Genomic DNA, 21,902 nt, shown 5'->3' on the forward strand with positions numbered 1-21,902 from the left:
ATGTGAAAATATGCATCCTGTAAGTCCAACGCTACCACCAGTCTTCTTGGACTAGGGCAGACAAGACCTGAGCCAATGTGAGCATCTTGAACTTCTTGAGGAAGAGATTGTTGGTCCAGAGGTCTAGAATAGGTTGAAGACCCTTGTTCTTTTTCGATATCAGAAAAAAGCGGGACTAACAACCACTGTCTACTTCTGATACTGGGACCCTTTCTATAGCTTCCTTGGCCAAGAAAGCTGTAACTTCCTCTCGGAGCAGGGACAAATGATCCTCTGCCAGCTGTTCATATGAGGGTGGTATTTGGGGAGGAAAGGATTGAAAAGACAGGGCATAGCTCTTCCGAATGATCTGCAGAACCCAAGTTTCTGATGTAATAGACTGCCAGTGGAGGAGAAGATGTTGTATTCTTCCTTCAAATGGGCAAGCATGGTCCTGCAGAATCAAAGTACAAGGGCTTGGAGGCTGCAGCTGCCATGGGTTTGGTGGCAGACAACTTATGGCTTCCAGACCCTCTAAGTCTGAAGAGATTGCGCCAATATCCTTGCATAACTTGGGGAACTTGCCCAGGACAGTGGCTGGCACAGGGCTAGTGTGGTGGAACGCCCCTTCTGTGGCCACGAAAGGCAGATGAGGAGTCCGAGAGAGACTCAAGGTCTTGGCTTTAGTCCAAGAGTCCTTATAGTGCTCCAGCGCAGAGTCTGCCTTCTCACCAACAAGCAAGTCCCGTCGAAAGGCATGTACATAAGGTTTGCTTCAACATCCCCCGAAAAAACAGATGTTCTTAGCCAGGCGTGGCGCTGTAAGGCCACTGTCTATGAAACTACTCTGCCCAGCGAGTAAGTCATGCCCAGGCCACACTTAATGGTGAACTATGCCCCATCTCTCCAATCTTTCTCTGCCTGGGAGAGGATTGCCCTGACTTCCTCCAGGACCTGCGGCAGCACTTGCGTAACCTTATCCCATAAGGTGTGCAAGAAAAGGCCTAATAAGCACAACATGTTCAGGGACCTCAATGCCAAGCTGGTGGAAGAAAGCATCTTCCCAAGCTGGTTCATCCTCTTGAATTTCCCTGTCCGGGGAAGCAGAAGGGAACGTGCCCTGGGAAGTGGAGGCTTGGACTACCAAGCTGTCAGGGGTGGGGTGCTGGTGGAGGAAACTAGGTCACCTGGTTCAGGGCGATGGCAGCAGGCAATCGTTCTAATTACAGGAACCCCTGTGCTGGGCTTGGACTAAGTTCCCTGTAGGAGTTCAGTGCCCCATTAAAGGGCAGGAAGGTTTTAGAAGTGGAAGCCTCAGGCTAAAGCATTTCAGTCAAGAGGTTATTCCCGACAGCCACTGAGGGCAGGTAGAGGACCTCAGCTGCCCTACACACCACCACCGCATAGGAAGCTCCCTCCTCCGTAGCCACGGGAGGGGGTGTATAGCAAGTCAGTATCTGGAGAGTTGTCCAGTCGACTGGCCTCTCCTAGTTCCTCATACCAGTCCATAGATCTAACTGGTGTTCTAAAGGGTCCAGTGACCCCTCCCAGTCTTCTCCCATACCTAGCTGTTGAAAATGATGCTTGGGCAACAATCTGGCACCTATGGGTGCTGTTGGTGCCGGAATCAGTGTTGAGCAACGCTTTTCTGCCTCTGGATCATCTAGAGTCAGAAAGGGGCTGGCAGCGGTAGTAGTATTGGCATTGTGATGGGCACCAAGTAAGATTGCGAGGGAACTGCCGGTGTGGACCTGGATCCATGAGTCCCCATCAGTGCAAAGGATGAAGCTGCCAGCGTGGAACCTGATGGGGCCTCCTCCAACCCTGCATGGCCCAAAGGTGCTCGGGAGGGGTCGGCCTTCTAAAAAACACGGCGCATGGCCTCATAAAAGTCTTTTACCAGAGGAGCAGTCATTCTGGCTCACGGAAGTGGAGGGGAGTCAGACCTGGCATTGATTCTGCAAAACCATTCCTGGAACGTAGATGTTCTGAACTCATTGCATCGGTCAATGGACGAGGTAAAGTCAGTTTAGACAACGGCTTCTTTTTGTGCCTCTTTCCTGAGTGCCACGAAGACCTCGAGTGGGAAGAAGAGGACTTGGGACTCCTGAAGCTTTCTGGGCTTCAAGAAGCTTTAGGTACTGCTCCCTCACTGCCTTCGGTGCAATAGCCCAGCAGTCTGAGCACCACTGAGTTGTGGTCGCGCTCAAGACACCATCAGCAGGCAAGGTGAGGGTCCATTACTGACATGGCGCAGTGACAGCCACATGGCTTGAATCCTACCTTCATGGATGTCACCTTCGACACTTTCAAAAATACTCAACAAAATATCAGAAAAAGCTTGTCAATAAAACAACCGCGGGGTAGCTCTCTCCATATCTGCGCAAACTGATGCGGAAAGAAAAGGACTGATGTCGACGTGCCAGGGTAGCACCTATTTAGGTGACCGCAAAGTCACTTCTAGCTCCAAGTGGAATCGTATGGAGCCACCCAATGGCACGCACAAGGGTATTGCTCAACCAAAAGTTTCTGGATCCAGTCTGACACCTGGGGAAATTCAAAGGTAAGGAATTTACAGCTAGAAGTCTCTATCAGATATTAGTGTGCATGGGGTGCACTTTATGTTTATAAAGTCTAAAGCAAATATCAGTGCTCAGCATTGCTGGTCTCTGAATTGATATTAACACCACACAATGAAGTGTTGCTTGACAGGGTAATAGCAGTACTGAACAAGTGTAATGACTAGGGTATCCCACACATTAGTATCAATCATTTCTTTCAGCTATATTCCCCAGCAGAACCCACTGAGGGCTAATGGACCATTATAGTTTCATCAAACCTGCCTCATTATTGTGCTCCCCACATGACAGCAACATTTCAGGAGTATCAAACTTTCCATTTAAAAAATATAGCAAAGTTTACTTCCTGATGACAGTTCTACACTGAGGATTAGTAAACCTAAGACTGACACTAACTTGAAACACCCTAAGTATATGTTAAACAAGTGAAACTGCCTTTACTGTCGGTTTTTTACTAGTGTGGTGATGCATCTATCATAAAGCAGTAATTCTTAACCTGTGGTCCGAGGACCCTAGGGGGACTGCGACTGATAAGAATATTAAGTAATATCAGATTAAAAATCTGAAGACTGAAAAATGAGTTGATATCGTAATTCATGGCAGTAGCACATGTAAAGGAAAAATAATCTTTTATGGATGAATGGTGACCCCAACAAAAGCACTGATATATGCTGACCAAAAACGAGCATGCATTTGGAGCAAAAAAGTAATATGCTTGCATCATGCATATTGCTTTGTCTTTTTATAAATAAAATTACATTTTGAAACACTCCAAGCTTTTGAAAAAAATGTGAATTAAATAAAATACGTAATAATTTGTGTATTTGTTTGATATACACTTGTTTCTGTATTTTTGTCAATTGTTTTGCGGTTCAAATCAAAGAAATTGCTTGGGAGGAGGGGGTCTCTCGAGTCCAGTAGTGATTCTCTGGAGTTCTGCAGAAGACCAAATGTCAAGAACCACTGTCAAAGAGCATTAAAACTTTGTATTAAAAATCGTGTGAGCTACAGCAAGACTATTTTGACTGCCCATAAAGACCTAGTTGAGATAAGAGATTGAGGTGAAGAGCAAGCTTGTTTCCAGTAGCCAGAATTAAAGTTAAATTCAGAGTCCTGCAAAATCAATAGCTACCTGCACAGACGAGGAACACAAATAAATTGGGAGTAAGAAATGTTGTTCTGGACTAGGTATGCTTGCACTTAGTTAAGTATTGTAAGCAGTCATTTTTACGAACATCACAGCGGACTGGTATTGACGAGGCACCGCCGAGAAACTGATGAATGCCAAAGCGAGAGTTGAGAAAACTTTACCTGTAAATAGAGGCCGTTTGAAATAAAAAGAATCTTTATTAGGCAAATCACAGCAAGTTACCCAAATAAAGACAAAACCATTTTTAAAACTTCTCAGGTGGGTGGGTTTTAATTATTGTAGAAACTGGCGGAGGGAAAATGATATCAACATAAATCCTATAGCTGCCATTTACTAGAGAGAACCCGACTGTCTTTATACATTAGAGTTTATTTTGGCATTCCTCTTGATACTTCTGTGACGTTTCCTCAAAAAAAAATCTACTAAAACATTATTTCCAGATAATTTATTCTTTGAAATGCAATGAACAAAACTAACATGCAGCTCCTCCTCTGTGGTCACAATTCAAGCATTATAGATTTATTTTATTTAAACACTAGTGACAAACACATTTTGTTGTAATGCCCTTGAAAAATTCACACAGCAACTTTTAAAATCCACTTTATTTCAGTTTTTTTTCCATACAGGACTTAAGGCATCTGCACACAACACAATTCTTGCAGAGGTTATAAAATCATTTTACGTTGGTCAGGTACCATTTATTCTCTCATCATTTGATCCCTAAAAACAGTGTCTGCATTGAGATATGACAGTTAAACCAGTGTTAAATCCATTAAATATTTACATAGCACAGTACATTAAGCTTTAGACACTCACTTGGGGATAAAACCACACCAGAACAGGACAAAGACCACCATTATTACATGTTTGGAAACAGCTATTTACAGGTCCCTAATATGGCATGATATTCTTTCTCTGTAAACTGGCCCCATGGGGAAGGCAGGAGCACGACAGGCATATATTTTAAAAGGAATTTCAGACATTATGATTGGAAGCACATCATTATTTATGCTACCCTGAATGTCATGTGCCTCCCCAACGTCTTTCAAGGTGATCTCCTATCCTAGAATAGCAGGTCCAGTTGATAAAAATAAAAACAAACACAATAATGTTACTTTGTGGAATATTTTTGCTAATGCTATTCTGTGATTAGGACTCTGAAGCTTACTCGACCCAAAAACTTATCGCGTTCATCTTCATTTTTCAAATTAGGAGATCCCTGGACTTTGCATTCCAAAACCATTTCATCCTTGGTACTATTGAAGGTGGTGGGCATTATCTTGATAGCAACCAGTGGCTGTACATAGGAAACCTAGGAAACAGAAATCGAGGATTTAGAAATACACCTGAATGAATGACAATGGAAATGGTAACGCATTTACCAATGGAGTCTGTCAACTGATGCAGACATCTTTTTAAAGAGCACGACCACCCCACAACATAGGAACTCATGCAGTGAATTGCTGTGAATTATTTTAAATATTATTCCTGGGCATATGCCCAATCATCAGCACTCTGTTGTTCCCCGCCAAGATTTGCAGTCCAATTACGATTACTTACAATCAGAGACATTTTTACACATTCAAACCTCAGTAAACCTTGTGAATCCCATACGGGCAACACAATGCCTATTATAATCTTCACCAGAATTTGTGTTTTTTTCTGATGAGCCAATGCTAATAACCTGGTTCCAGTTTTCTCAGTGTACTCTTGAGAGTAAGATACCCATTACCAGTGGCTGTAACTAATACGGTTAAACTTTAAAATGTCACCATAAACAGCCAATGACATAATATACCATGGCCATTTGTTAGAATAAACTTTAGTTGAGGGTGCCTGAGGTAACAGGGGATTATTGAAGCTCGTGTGAAACATGTCAGCCATGCTAACAAAACAAAAAAACAAAAAGGTTTGGTGGCACTCCACTCAATCAGTTTGTATTGTGCATAAATATCCAACATTTTCAGGAGGCCACTAAGCTCCAAACCAATTACTGCATTACAACTGAAAGAAAATAAGTTAGTTACCTTTAACTTTAGTTCTCCATATTTGCCATCTTTCATTGATTCACAGGCTTGAATCATTACCCGTCAAAATGGAAGTCACACATTATTAGAAAGAAGTACATAATGCTACATATAGCCTATAATGGCTAGAAAACGTTCACTTCATTACATAGGAGCTAAACTCTGGCCAATCAGACAACAGCACCCACCAGAACCCTCGCTCAGATTTTTAAGCACTAGTGGGAAAAAAGGATCTTGGAAAATAAAGAGTGTGTATGGTGAGGTGTGGGTCACGTGAATCTATGAAAGAAACCAATACTGGAGAACTATAGCAACAGGTAATTAACATGTTCTTGTCCAGTTTTAGATCGTTCTTAGATTCACATGCCTGAATCAGAATAGGTAGCAGTTAGAGTGCATGCACCATAATAATCACAATAACACAACAGCAGAGGGTGGATAATAAATAGAAAATGTCAAGGTTCACCTTATTGGAATAGACGATGTAACATTGCTTGTCCCACAGCCACATCACTATGTTTGGAAGACACCAGACAGTAATGTTGTATGAATGTGTGCCTGTTTCTTCATACTGCCACTTGACATATTTCCTCAATAGGTAGGTCAGCAAAAAGAGCAGTGGTATTAAAGACAGCTCTGGTAGAATGTGCTCTTTATCCATCAATGGTGTTCCAGGGTTACTGTGACAAAGCTGGATAGCTGTTGAAATCCATCGAGCTATACTCTGCTTGGAAACACAAAAACCATTACAGTAGTTTCCAATGTGACAAGTACCTGATCTGTTTTTCTAAATTGTTTTGTCCTGTATAGACGGGCGTTGAGGCATCTTTTAACATCCAAAATATGTAAGGACTGTTCTGTCACACTGAGGATTCAGGAAGAATGCCTTTAGGGCAACTGGTTCATTCAAATGAAAATTCAATGGAAACTTAGGCATTTGGGATCAGGTGTAGGAACCACACTATTATATTTGAACTGCATAAATGGTTCTTTAATTTTAAACACTTGAATGTCACTAACTATCCTGCCTGATGTGACAGCTAATAAAAGTGCCATTTTCCATGAGAAAATGTCATATTTTCTTTGTGAATGGTCTCAAAATGAGTCTTTATCAGCTGAGCAAGCACTGTATTGAGTTGCCAAGATGAAAGAGGTTTCTTTATTAGATGAAAGACTCTGAAAAGGCCTTTAAGGAATGGTTTGATCATCCTATTAGACCGGAGGGCAGGTGACCCAGTTGATATTCTAAATCTTGAGAATGCTGCTAGGTGCACTTTAATCGAAGTACGTGCCAAACCTGATTTTACTTAAGGCAGCAGATCGGGCAGAAGAAAGCTCTGGGGGTGCTGAAACAGGGTGAACTTCTGATTTTTGGCACCACAAATAGAAACTATTCCATTTTAGCATGTACGTTCTGTTCACAGTAGTAGCTCTACCGTTCACAAATATTTCTCTTCAATCTTGAGGAATATTCAAGTTTGTGAATTCATTGCATTCAGGAGTTAAGTCCATTTTCCTCTGATACTCAAATCCTGTGGGTGAGCTCCCCACCCCACCCCTCTCGGAAAGCGTCCGTGATGATAAATTCGGGAATCAGAGACAGGAAGGGTAATCCTATGGACCGAGTTGCATCCTTCATCCACCAGTGTAAAGATGTTTTCATGTTTGGAGTGGGTTGCATTACATCATCGAATAATCATTGAATTTGAAGCCACTGTTTGGCCAACTTCTCTTTTAAAAGCTGCATTTGGAGGCGGAAATATGCTGCTAGCAAAATGCAAGAGGGCATCATTCTGAGGAGTGACTTAAGTAGACAAGCTGAAACAAACTTTCTTTTGTATAATCTCTGTGCTAAGAGCTTGAGTCTTATTCACCATTCTTGAAACACAAATGCTTTGTGATTTGACCCCCAATACATTTCTGGAATAAACAGAGGATAAACGGCACCATCAAGCCCTCAATATTTTCAACCGGTGTCCTTGCCTTGAGAAGGTTGTTTCCTTCTTGTAGTTTGTTTCCTATAAATTGCTGTTGGTGGCTGTCTAAATTGTTGGGGATAAGAACATTGCTGCTATTGCTGAACGGACGATATTTTTGATATCCATATGGCTGATATCATCCTTTCTAGAAGTATAGCCTTCTTCGTAATTTCGCTGAAAAAAAGACAGTTTTCATATTTGTAAGGTACCCAACGATTTTGCGGTATAAGTGTCTGCTTTAATTGCCTGCAAAGCATTGTCTAGACACTTGCCAAACGATGTTTCTCCATTGTATGGCATGTCAGAAATTTTATTTGGATTTCTGGTCTAAACGATGTTGCTTTCAGCCATCCCTGCCTACTGAGAACAGCAGCTCCAGCTGGAAGAAACCTGTTGATATGATGTCCATTTGCCTGTGACAGCAACCGTGGCATGAACAGTAGTCGTTGACATGGTGGAAAACAGTTTTCTTATGTTATCCAAGCACCAGCCTTCACCATCAGGTGGTCTGGAAATAGGGGTGTATGGATTTTTGGACCAATGTTGAGCTGCTTGTGTTACTACTGAATCCGGTTGTGGATGACCAATTAAGCATGCTGGCAAACCTTCTGGTGCATTTTTTTTTTTTTTTTTTTAATCCAGCCTAGTTAACACCGCTGGAAACCAACGCTTGGTTTTTCATTACTTTTATGCATTCTTTCCCAAATAAACCTATGATAAGGATTGCTCTGATTGATTACTTTTTGCAGGTTTCTTAAAGGTGTAAAAAACAAAACAAAAAAAACAAACAAAAAAAATACAGTCCAACTGTTTTATCGCTAGTGATAGTTGAAACCTTTTGGCTGCCCTTTCCAACAAGTTATAAAATCCACCAATGTGCTCCTCGGACAGCCTATCGGTTGTGGTGATGGCAGAGATGGTGTTGGGGTTAGTCATCTCATTGACTGGATGTTAATCAATTGTCAGGAATTACTCCTCTATCCTCGTCCGAGGACATTAAACATCACAGATAATGCAAAGTTGGAGTCCCTTTTATGGGTGATAGTGGTAATAATTTGTTACTTACTTGTAACTCCCGTTCTCCAGTACTAGTATCTTTCATAGATTCACATGCTTGAATAATTCCCAGTCATCGAAGTGGGAGTCCCATGGTATCCTAGTAAGCAGTATATATTAGTATAATATAATAGGTTGTAAAGGAAACCAAAGTTCAGCTGAATAGCCTATTCATGTCATATTTAAAGAAAAACACAGTTGAACAATAATCAATCGTGGCAACAGCACCCTTTAGAACACCCAACAGAGGCATCTTCCCCTCAGATTTTTCAAAGCACTAGTGTGATAAACTTCACTGACCAAGGAGGAGAGGCTCTTATGGGAGGAGGGCGGGTTGAAGTGAATCTATGAAAGATACCAATACTGGAGAACAGGAGTTACATGTAAGTAACAAATTCTTTCTCCAGTATTGGGGTATAATTCATAGATTCACATGCTTGAGTCAGAATAGTTAGAAGCGCTATATATTTTTTATATATATATGTCGAATACACATGCATAGAATAGCGGATGGCATGTACATCGTTATATATTTTATTATAAAAAGTCTCACCTTATTGAAAAAAGATGCCCAAGTACCGCATGACCTACAGCAGTATCAGTGATCTGTGCTGAATCCAGGCAGTAGTGTTAGGTGAACATGTGCTTGCTCTTCCAGGTTGCAGCACGGTATATATGCTCAATTGCCCCAGCAAATAAGGACGCTGCTGTGGAGACTTCTGTGGAAGAATGTGCTCAAGTCTTTTGTCTTAAAGGTCTGACTGCTTTAGAATGGCAGAATTCAATTGATGATGAAATCCATTTTGCTATAGTGGACTTGGAGACTGGTCTACCCTTATTATTGTTACCATAGGCACAAAAAGTTGATCAGTAGTACAAATATGATTTGTTCGATGTAAGTAAAATTTTAAACATCTCTCTATATAAAGAGTATGAAAAGTCTGTCCCACTGGTGTCTGAGGATTGAAGAAGAATGTCTTAAACATAACTGGTTTATTTAGAGGGAAATCAGAAGGAACCTTAGGTATGAGCCAGGGATTCGTTTGTAGGATTACCAGGGTATTGATGGTGTCCTAGAATTGTAAGAAAGGTTTCTTAGCAGTGAACGCTTGTAGTTCGCTTACTCTTCTACCAGAGGTGAGAGAAAGTAAAAGACACCTTCCAGGTAAGGCACTTTAGTTCAGCTCTGTTAATTGGTCCAGATTGACTTTTTAACAATTTGAGATAAAACAGTATTACGTTGCCATGCAAGAGGTGGTGACTTTATTGGAGGATACATACTGAAAAGTCCTTTAAAGAACTGAATAATGAATCTGTGACCATAAGGAAGCAGATCCTAAAGTTGCCCTTCATCCGGAAATAGCAGCCAAATGGACTTGGACAGAGGAATGTGCTAGACCAGATTTGGCTAAAGATAGTAGATATAGTAACACGTGTTGAGGATATGTAAGAGGGTGTATGTTAGATTAATCACACCAAAGACAAAATCGTTTCCATTTGAGGCAATATGTTTTGTTGGTAGAATCCGCTATAGACCTTGCAAAAATATTCCCACAGTCCTCAGAATTGTATTGAGGTGCTGTATCTCATGGTGCCCAGGAGCCAGGCTGATAAATGCAGAGAAATCGGGTCAGGATGAAGGACCTGCTGATTGTTCATTGACATCAAGTCTACTTGGGGCTTGAGATGAATTTCTGTCTACTGACAACATGAGAAGCTCCATAAACCAGTGCTGTCTGGGCCATAGTGGAGCAATGAGTTTCAGTTTGCATTGTTTCAGTTTGATTTTTCTGAGAATGCTAGGAAGAAGACGGATCAGGGAAAAAGCCTATGAATAAATCCTGGACCACTGTATCAAAATGGCATTCCTCCAAGATTCATTTTGAGGAACTCTGCTGTTGTTAAACCAGCATTTCCTGTTCTCCCGTGTTGCAGATTGATCCAGGTTAGGTTTGCCCCATATCTGAAATATGGCATTCAGGACCAGATGGTTTAACTCCCAAGTGTGACAACTTTGGGTTGCTCTGTTCAAGGTGTCTGCTAAAGAGTTGTGTACTTCAGGGAGATGGTCTGAACTCATGGTCATATGATGAGTTAGTGCTCACCGCCAGATAGCCTGAGCTTCTTGTGTCAGAATCTGGGATCTTGTACCTCCTTGCTTGTTGCGGTAATGGATACTCGTTGCGTTGTCTATGCTTATCAACACAGAGGAATCTTGAATGCTTGGTAGGAAAGCTTGCAGAGCTACAGAGATTGCTCAGAGCTCGAGGAAGTTGATGTGCAGCTTCGACTGGCCTGGAGTCCACTTGCCCTAAATCTGCAGATGAGCTTCCCAGCCTTGTAGAGAAGCGTCTGTTGTAATGATGTATTCTGAAGTGGGCAGAAGGAACATTAGTCCCGCAGAGAGATTGTTGGAGTTTATCCACCAAGCTAAGGCTGCTTGCATGACAGGTGTGATGTACAATGTCGAAGTGTCCTTCTGACTGAAGCCACTGTGCATCCAATTATTCCTGGGAGGGACAATTTGAGACATGAGGTATAAAGAGAACGGCCGAGTTCATGATGCAGTGTAGAGATTTGATAAGGCGAACTGAAGAGTACTTCCTTCTTGAAAGGGAGCAGGCTAGAGAAGAGAGTTTTTGCTGCCTATCCACAGACAAGAATGCCTTTTCGATTAACGGGTTTAGAATTGCTCCCAGAAAAGTTATCCTCGTTGTAGGGGAAAGAAAGGATTTCTGGAAATTGACTGAGCCCCAGCCTTTGAAAGAGGCGAAGACATCTAGTAGTATCCCTTGACACCTGTTGGAAAGATGGAGCCATTATTAGCCAGTCGTTGAGGTAAGAGAAATATGGATGTCTTGTTGTCACAGCTGGGTCCCCACTGGGGCAAGACATTTTGTAAATACCCTGGGAGCAGATCGGAGATGAAAGGGCAAGACTGTGAACTAGTAGTGTGTGCTGGCTAATGCAAATCTGAGGAACTTGTGATGGTTGGGGTGGATGGGAATGTGAAAATGTGTCCTGTAGGTAGAGGCTGGTAAAAAAAAAAAATCTCCAAGATTGAGAAGTTGGAGAATTTTCTGGATGGAAACCATATGGAAATACTGTTTCTTCAGGTACTTGTTGAGTTTCCGGAGTTTGAGGATTGGACACCCCTCCCTGGACTTCCTCATTACAAGGAAAAAAATTGAGTAAAATCCTTTTCCCTTCAGTGGAAACTGAACCAGTTCTATGGCCCCCTTAGACATCATGGTGGAAACTTCTTTCTGAAGAAGATGAAGGTGAGAAGGGAGGAATTTTGTTGGTGGAGTCAGAGGTGGAATTTGAGTAAACTAAGGTATGGCCATGTTTGATGAGATCTATGATACATTTGTCTGTTGTGATCTTGGTCCAATAATACAGGTATTGGGAAATTCTGGCCCCCACTCGAATATGGCAAGGGTTGTATCCGGCACACTGTGGTTATTACTGTTTTCTAGCTGCGTCTGACGTGGGTAGCCCGTCTTCTTTTTGGCTGCTGTTAAGAATAGTCTGCTGAAGGTGGTGTCCTATATGGCGGACGTTGATGATAAATGGGCTGAAAGGGCTGTTGGTAAGATTGTGGTTGATATCTCTGATAAATTCCATGCTATGAGTAAAATCCACGGCCATGTACCCCACGAAAAGGTGTTTTACTGAACTAGAGGGTTCCAACAGATCGCGCTGTCTCCATGCCCATCTTTATGGCCTGCAGAATCGACATGTTTCCCACATAAGGAATCACTGCCAAAAGGCAGATCACGTATTTTCGTCTGCACTTCTGGGCGAAGCAATGTAACCTTAAGCCAAACCTGGGACTGAAGCACAGCAGATCTCACCAATTGCCTGTAGCCTATTGATGCTATAGCCATTGCGCAATCAATTTAAGATGCTGCTTTCTCACCTTCCTGTAGTATGTAAGTAGCCTCAGTTTTCTTGTCATCTGATTAAAAATAAATAAATAAATCTATGTGTGCAGCAATGTCTGATCACATCTGGCGATCATATCCTCCTAGAATGGCCAGAGTTTGTGGCTCGGACAGTGGTACCTGACATGACTGAATCTTCTGCCAATATTGTCCAACCGCCTGTCCTCTTTGTCAGGTAGGGTAGTGATAGAGGTGGAAGGATTTTCAGCTGCTTTGCACAGCTTAAGCAATGACCGAATCAAGCCTTGGATGTCCAATTATTGAGGTGGGAGAATCGTCTTGACGCTTTGTATTTTTTGTCAATTCTGGGAAGGACTTCAGTGACAGCGGCTGGTGTCTTCATAAGTTTTACTACTTCCTCCTATATGTAGTCAACAATTGGTATTGCCCTGACTGTTTTCCTGGATTGCTCTTTGAAATCATATTTTAAAAAACAGTCTGTTTAATCATAATAGGGAGTTTAAAACACTTGGCTGCTCTCCCCATTAACGTATGAAAACCTCCAATATCTTGTGGAGGAGAATCTTCTGGTTGTGGCACTGGAGAAGAGGGTGAAGAGATACGGTAATCATCCCACTTAATGGGGATGGTACAATTGTCTTTGATCTCACCCTCCTCTCTGTCTCCATCAAAACCAACATCAACATCGTCAATCTGAGGCAGGATCGTCTCAAGGAAGCATAGCAATACTGGATTGCGGGGTCATTCTTGGGGTAGAAGGTGGAGGCAGAGGTTCTAGAGATTTAGGCGCAGGTGTGGTCTGCCTTGCAGGGAACTGATCGCTTCAGTTGGTGTTGGAAAGCGCTTATAGTAGTCTTTAAGCATGCTTTGCAGGTCTTGCACCAGGGTGGCTGGAACCTGAACCATATTTGGTGGTGCAGGAGGCACATAAGGATGATATTGTTTTGCAAAGTGATGGGTTTGATAAACAGGCTCATAATAATCTTGATTCTCATCTTCCCCGTGATATTTCACATGTAATTCAGAGGGGCTATGAGCCATGCCAAACATTCCCTGATCATCCGCCTCAAAGTCTTGAATAGCCAGTAAATGAAAGGTATTAGCAGACACACATCAGAAGGTGATGTGAAAGAGATGCCAGGCCTTTTCCCCCAGAGGTGACAACCCTTTTTTTGCTGTTTGGGGCAGTTCGTGCTTAGGCTCTCATAACATTTTGTCCACATAAGCTACCCAAGCCAAATTTTTGTCCTTTTTTTCCTCGACATCCTAAGGATTCTAGAGGTCCCCCGACTTTGTGGGTTCCCCTGAAGGGGACCAAGAAACTAGCCAAAATACAGCGAAAATGTCGTCTTTTTGTTTTTAAACTAAAAAAAAAAGAAAAAAAAAGGGCTACAGAAGAAGGCTTTTGTTTTTTCCCCCTGAAAATGGCATCAAAGGGTTTGCCGTGCTAAAATTACCATTTTCCTAGCTTTCAGGAACAGGCAGCTTTGAATCAGAAAACCCAATTTTTCAACACAATTTTGGCATTTTACTGGGACACACCCCATTTTTACTATTTTTTGTGCTTTCAGCCTCCTTCCAGTTAGTGACAGAAATGGGTGTGAAACCAATGCTGGATCCCAGAAAGCTAAACATTTCTGAAAAGTAGACAAAATTCTGAATTCAGTAAGGGGTACTTTGAGTAGATACTACAAGAGTTTCCTACAGAAAATAACAGCTGAAATTAAAAAAACATTGAAATTGAGGTGAAAAAAACCCAGCCATTTTTCTCCACGTTTTACTCTAACTTTTTCCTGCAATGTCAGATTTTTTAAAGCAATATACCGTTATGTCTGCTGGACTCTTCTGGTTGTGGGGATATATAGGGCTTAGAGGTTCATCAAGAACCCTAGGTACCCAGAGCCAATAAATGAGCTGCACCTTGCAATGAGTTTTCATTTTATAACGGGTATACAGCAATTAATTTGCTGAAATATAGAGAGTGAAAAATAGGTATCAAGAAAACCTTTGTATTTCCAAAATGGGCACAAGCTAAGGTGTTGAAAAGCAGTGGTTATTTGCACATCTCTGAATTCCAGGGTGCCCATACTAGCATGTGATTTACAGGGCATTTCTCAAATAGACGTCTTTTTTACACACTGTCTTACATACAATGTAGAGAAAGACAAGGAGCAATAACACTTGTTTTTGTATTGTGTTCCCACAAGTCTCCCGATAAAAATGGTACCTCACTTGCGTAGGTAGGCCTAATGTTCGCGACAGGAAACACAACATGGACACATCACATTCTTACATTGAAATCTGAAGTGTTTTTTACAAAGTGCCTAGCTGTAGATTTTGGCGTCTAGCTCAGCTGGCACCTAGGGAAATCTATCAAACCTGTGCTTCTTTAAAAACTAGACACCTAGGGGAATCTGAGATGGGGTGACTTGTGGGGCTCTCACCAGGTTCTGTTACCCAGAATCCTTTGCAAACCTCAAAATGTGGCCCAAAAAAAACATCTGCGTTTTTGGTCCTGGGCTCAGCAGCCATCTAGGGAAACCTACCAAACCCAGACATTTCTGAAAACTAGACACCCAAGAGTGTAAGTGTCCAGGGAGGGGTGACTTGCGTGGACCCCCCCTCCAATGTTTTCTTACCCAGAATCCTCTGCAAACCTCAAATTTAGCTACAAGAAAAATTCCACATTTTCCCCACATTTCTGTGTGGGATCACCGTACCGGTACAAATTTCCTACCACCCAACGTTCCCCTCAGTCTCCCGGTAAAAATTATATCTCACTTGTGTAGGTGGGCCAAGTGTCTGTGACAGGGAAGAGCCAAAAAACATGTTGAAATTGAGGAGGAACCAAAGCGGGTCCAAAAGGACAGTTTGAAAAAAACATTTTTAGGCTGACAAGTGCAGCAGAATTTTTATCGGTATAGATGAGACAATGCTGGATGGTAGGAATTTTTGTGGATTCTTGCTGATTCCAGAAGGAACCATCACAAAAATGTGGGAAAAATTTGTTATTTCCAGCAAAGTTGGAGGTTTGCAGGGAATTGTGGGTAAGTAAATGGTGCCGTTTGCATGTGAAGCACACCACCCTCGAATCACCCAGATGTTTCGTTTTCAGATGTGTCTTGTGGATTTTTCTACATGGCAGCATACCAAAGCCCAAAAAGTGCAGCCCCCACCTTTCCAAGTGGGACGATTTTGAGAGTTAGCCAAGCTCTCATGGCCCAAATGTAAAACCAAACCCAAAATATTAAAATGTCCTCTTGTTTGCCATGGGATAAGATGTTTAAGTGTGCGGGGGAGAGCTGAAAGACTGTTACCCTCTTCAGTTGGAGTGGGGGCATAACCAGGCCCATACTGGTTGGTAGCCACCACCCCACTATTTTTTTTATTCCCTGGCATCTAGTAGACTTTCGGCCCCCCGGGGCGTGGATAGGGGGCAATTGTTCCATCTGCCCACTAATGGGCAGAACAACTTTGGCTCCATTTATTTGGGGTGGGCGTATGGCCATACCCCCAACCCTCTTAATTTGGAAACAAAAATCTTCACCGGTCTCTTGGGGGCAGATAGGCCTTCCAAAAATAGGGTGATCTGCCCCCATGGCCAACAGTAATGTGACCTGCCCCCAAGGGGGGCAGAAATGACCTAAAATTAATTTGTCCCCCAAGGGAACGACCCTTGCCTAAGGGGTTGCTCCCCTTGTGTGAAATTGACAGAAAAAAAATCCCTGGTGTCCAGGGCTTTCTGTCCCCCTTGGGGGCAGATTGGCATAATAAAAATAGGACGATCTGCCTTTGAGGGGTGGTGGGGGGTATATAGAAATGGCCTAAGGGGTCGCTCCCCACATATAAAAAATTAATATTATTTTTTTTTTTATCCCTGGTGTCTAGGGGGTTTAATGGCCTAAAAGTAATTTGGCCACATGGGGAGCGGCCCTCACCCAAGGGGCCGTGCACCTCATGACAACCTGAAAAAAAAAATATATAAATAAATAAAAAAAATTAAAAAAAGGAGGAAAAAATAAAACAAACCTCCCTGGTGTCTAGTGGGTATTTCTGCTGCCTGATCGCATCGCGATCGGGCAGCAGAAATGCTGAGAAAGACATCAAAGGAAGGGAAATACCTTTCCTTTGATGCCTTTCTCAGCCTCTCAACATGATAGGAGGGGAAATGAAAAAAGCATTTCTACTCCGATTGGGGCAGGCCTCTGATGACAGTGTGCGATCACGCACTGACCTCATCAGACGCTACGGGAGGTAGAGGTGTGGCAGGGGGAGGTGAAGCTTCTCCCCTTCCTTCCCTGCAGTGGGAGCACCGAGGTGAGGCTCATGGGGGGAGTGCTAGCACTCCCCGTGAGCCAGTCCAAGGACGTAACTGTTGGCTGCCAAGGGGTGAAAAAAAACTGCATAGCTGACTGTGCAGTGGACAATGGTGGTACTGATGTTGATGCTGTTGACTGTGTAGGCATAGTTTTCGTCGATGCAACAATTCTCGTAGCAATCGTCGATATCAATAACTAGACTGATGATGGTGGAGTGACTTCTTTTACCCCTTCAACACAAAGATGGTTGATGTTTTTGTTGTCGTCGATAGCTTTGTAGGCAATTTTGACTACTTTGAAGGCACAGATAATGATGTAGTCATTATGGAAATGGCTATAGAAGGAGTAGAGGGTTTGGGTTTAGAGTCCGATGACCTTTTTGACTTTTCCTAATGGGAAGAGCCTTCTACAAATCTGTTGTGGGTCTTTTTTTTAAGGCTTTTTTACCATGTTGAGGGGACTCATGGTGAGACCTTTCCCACTTTCTGGAAGGCTGTAAGGAGATGGAACACTCACTAATTTCTTCTTCAGAAAGCACAATAGGCTTAGATTTTTTTGATTTTTTATCCATAATAAAAGTCTTTCCTTATGGTCTTCGAGTGTTTTTGTAGAAAACATTCTGCATATTTTGCAATCTCTCACCTTGTGCGATGTATGAAGGCAGTATATAAATTCCTTGTGAGGATCTTCCGAATAGAGACTTTTCTTACCACAGGTGTCACAAGGTCTGAAGAGTTCTTTCTTGACCAGTTCTGACATACTGAACATGTCTGAAGATGAACAAATTTAAAAAATACTGAACAAAGCTCAGGGAAACTCCCTTACACACGACATGTGGAGAACATCTGAGGGAAGATGCCTCTAATGGGAGTGTTCTAAAGGTGCTGCCGCCTGACTAGTCATTGTTCAACTTTGGTCCTTTTTTTGTAATTATTTTTAAGAAGGACATGGATAGGCTATTAAGCTGAACTTCGTATTCCCTTTGCAGCCTATTATACTGAAATATACTGATTAGTATGATACCTTGCGACTCCCACTTCGACGACAGGGAATGAGTCAAGCATGTGAATCTATTAAAGATACTCCAATACTGGAGAAGGTAAAATATGCGGTGTGCACATAGTGGGAGTTTGTATTTGAGGAGACGGTGATGGTCTAGTTGTCCGAGATCCAGATGCAGCCTTTACACGTTCTAGAAAACTCTTGTAATAACTCTGCTAAATACTTTGAAGAACATTTACTAGAGTGAATGGCATATGAACCATGCCCTCTTGAAGCTGATGATGACCATAGTGTTGGCACTGCTCTATGTATGGAGCATGCTTTGACATGTTCACTGTCAGCATATTCCTGAGGAGAAATATTCTTCCTTATAGTGTTCCTCATCATCTTTCTCCTGATATTTAACATTTATTTTGGAATGGCTGTGCGCTATTCTAAAAAGTCCTTTGTTGTCCTCATCCATGGTGGGAGAGGAGACGCGTTACTTGGGAGGTATGTTCAGACTAAGATGTCAGAATGAGATTTCCCCTCATTGACAGTGTCAGACAATGTCGTCAATGACCGAACGTAACCTTTGTCACCGATGGTTTGTACATCAACGATGCTGTTGGTTGTCTTCATGGACTGAGCAGTTGTCGGTGTCTATATAAATTCTAAATGGACTTGCGCTGATGACAGCTATGCGGTTGATGACAATTTTAAATATGGCTTGCTAGTCACTGACTGATTAGCACTGGGGATGGCGTCTTCAAATGTAATGCAAGACCAGGGAGTGGTAGGCTCAGATCTCATCTTTTCTGAGGAGACTTTCTCCTTTTTCTGTTTCTGAAACCTATCATACCATGTTCCAAGTTCTCCTGATGACCTATGATAGGTCTTTTTCAGTGATGTTTTTTGTGATTGGTGATCCTGAAGGTATTTGATCGTATGATCGGTCTCTTTTTCAGGACATGATCTTTGTTGAGGAATCCTCACTGTCCTCAGAAGAGGAGCCTCTTTAGATTTCAGTTTTTAGAGCCAAATAAGAACCCTTTCCTCTCTTTCAATATTTTAGAAGAAACGGTTTGACAAAGTTTGCAGTCCTTTATATTATGTAACGGATAAGTACAGTAAATGCACTCCCTGTGCAGGTTCTGAGTGCAGCTTTTTCTTCCCAACATGTTCCACAAGGTCTGAAAAAGATCCTTTCTTTGTTGATTCTGAAATTTTGAGTAGTCTGGTTGTGGCAGGTGTAGGCTGAATGTCCTTTCTGATGAAGTCTTTATATGTGAGGTAGCTAAGCTTCTGTGGGAAGTGTTCTAGAAGGTGCTGTCACCTGACTAGCCGAAGCTTGATTCTTAAAAAACATGTGGATAAGTTACTGAAGTGAATGTTTTCTGACCATTATAGGCTATATGAACAAGTTACTTACCCTCGGTAACGCTTTTTCTGATACAGTAAGCTACCTGTGGATTCCTCACCTTATGAATTCTCCCAACGTGCCAGCATTCGCCGGAAACTTTCTTCCCAGCTCTTCACGTCGACGTCACAATTGCACAGGTCCGCAGACTCAGTCTGACGTCATCGTGGCAGTTTCCCCATTTTTTACATGCTTTTCGATTCAAACAGGTGAATACCGACTTCACAAGAACAACATATATATACCAATCGAAATACAAATATAAGTCACAATATTTGTTTATATAAAAAAACACCAAAAATGTCTATGCATATCTAGCAAAAGAAGTCTTCGTATGACCAGACAGGCAACGGGGAGGCGGGTGGGACTGTGAGGAATCCACAGGTAGCTACTGTATCCACCAGAAAAAAGCATTACCGAAGGTAAGTAACTTGTTCTTCTGATGGATACAACTACCTGTGAATTCCTCACCTTATGAATAGAATCCCAAAGCAGTCCCCCACTCGGAGTTGGGTGGCTGACCGGTCACACCAAGAAATCCTTCAACACAGAACGTGCAAAATGGCCGTCCCTCCTAACTTACAAGTCCAAGCAATAATGCTTCGCAAAAGTATGGAGTGAAGCCCAAGTTGCGGCTTTACAAGTTTCAGCAACTGGGACACCTCTAGCCTAGGCCGAAGTGGCAGACTTATCCGTGGTGGAATGGGCCCTAATACCTTCAGGAGGAACCTTCTTTGCCAGTGAATAACAAATCTTTATGCAAAAATGACCCACCTGGAAAGGGTTCTCTTGTGGACGGCCTTGCCCTTAATCTTGCCCACATATCCAACGAAGAGTTGATCATCAATACGAAAGTCTTTTGTCCTTTCAATATAAAAACTCAGAGCCCTTCTCAGATCTAGGCGATGAAGTCTTTCCTTCTCCTTTGAAGGATAGGGAGGAGGGTTGCAGGATGAGTGCGCTATAGATTGCCCCATATGGAAGGGAGTGGCAACCTTAGAAGGAAAGCTGCACTGGTTCTCGACACCACCTTGTCAGCATGAAAGGATGGAAAGGGAGGTTTCACACTAAGAGCCTGGAGCTCATTCACACGCCTAGCAGTCTTGATAGTCATGTTTTCAAAACTAAAAGCCTCAACAAACAAGAATGCATAGGCTCAAACGATGAACCCATTAAAATAGTAAGAACCAAATTCAAATCCCAGGCATGAGAAACAGAGCGTGACGAAACTTGTTAGTCAGGCCTCTCAGGAACCTAATAACTATAGGAGAGTTAAACAAGGAAGGCGCAGAATGGCCGACAGCGCAGATAAATAACCCTTCACAGTCGCAACTGCACAACCCTTCTGTGCTGAGGCAAGAGCAAAAAGCAATACATCAGACAAATGGGCCTTTAAGGGATCAATTTGCCTCTCTCCACACCAAGTAACAAATTTTGCCCATTTGTTGGCATAGACAGTTTTGCTGGAGTGTCGCCTGGTTGATAAAATAGCATCCACCACTTCTAGAGGGAGAGAAAAATAACTCAGATTGCCCCGTTCAATCTCCAGGTATGTAGGTGAAGTCACTGGAGGTCGGGTGTAGAACCTGCAACTGCAAGAGGTCTTCCCTTTGAGGGAGACAGAGTGGAGGGCACAATGAGTGTTGGAGAAGGTCTGAGTACCACACCCTTCTTGGCCAATCCCGAGCTATTAAAATGACCCGAGCCCGGTCTTGGCTAAAATAACTGGTCGCACCAAAATATCCGAAATGCGTCCCCCAATGCTCCTTGCACCGGATACTGGAGGGTGCAGAACAACGGGAAGTGCACATTCTACAGAGTGGCAAACAGGTCTATCTGTGGAAAACCCCACATCCAAAAGATGTGAAGAACCGGGTCTGGATAGAGATGCCACTCGTGATCGGCTGAGAAATGCTGACTGTCCGCAGGTATGTTGAGATCCCTGGCCAGATGGTTTGCTATTATGCAAATCAGATGGTCCTGAGCCCAGGACCAGAGCCGCAGAGCCTCTCTGCAGAGAAGGTACAATCCTATTCCTCCCTGCTTGTTGATGTACCACATTGCAGTAGTGTTGTCCATCAAGACCTGAACTGACTGACCGCGAAAGGACGGGATGAAGGCCTTGAGAGCCAGACATATCGCCCGCAATTCTAACAGATTGATGTGAAACATCTGTTCCACTGGAGACCAACGACCTTTGATCTCCAGGTCCCCCAGATTAGCTCCACACCCTAGAGTGGAAGCATCCGTTAAGACCGTGGCCACTGGAGGTGGTAAACACAACGGCCTTCCTTGGGAAAGGTTGCCGTTCACAGCCCACCACTGTAGATCCGTTGCAGCGTCTCTGGAGATTGACTCTTGAGATCCCCTTTGTGTTGAATCCACTGCTTGCGGAGGCACCACTGGAGAGCCCTCATGTGCCAACGTGCATGAGTGACCAACAGAATGCAAGAAGCAAACCGACCAAGCAGACAGGACCTTGAGGACTGGAACAACCGCTTCAT

At 42.9% G+C, this 21,902-nt stretch overlaps 1 protein-coding gene across 2 annotated transcripts in view; it reads right to left on the reverse strand.

Moving 5' to 3' along the window:
- Positions 1 to 4,292: 4,292 nt before the first annotated feature.
- Positions 4,293 to 21,902, reverse strand: part of ATP1B3 (ATPase Na+/K+ transporting subunit beta 3) — a 260,215-nt gene continuing 242,605 nt past the window's right edge. For both annotated transcript variants that reach the window (XM_069213934.1, XM_069213935.1), the window contains exon 7: positions 4,293 to 5,020. In XM_069213934.1, the coding sequence (XP_069070035.1) occupies positions 4,847 to 5,020 (174 nt within the window). In that variant the 3' untranslated portion in view covers positions 4,293 to 4,846. The remainder of the gene's footprint in view (positions 5,021 to 21,902) is intronic.

The sequence above is a fragment of the Pleurodeles waltl genome, chromosome 11 (assembly GCF_031143425.1).
Source record: "Pleurodeles waltl isolate 20211129_DDA chromosome 11, aPleWal1.hap1.20221129, whole genome shotgun sequence".
Lineage (NCBI taxonomy): Eukaryota > Metazoa > Chordata > Amphibia > Caudata > Salamandridae > Pleurodeles > Pleurodeles waltl.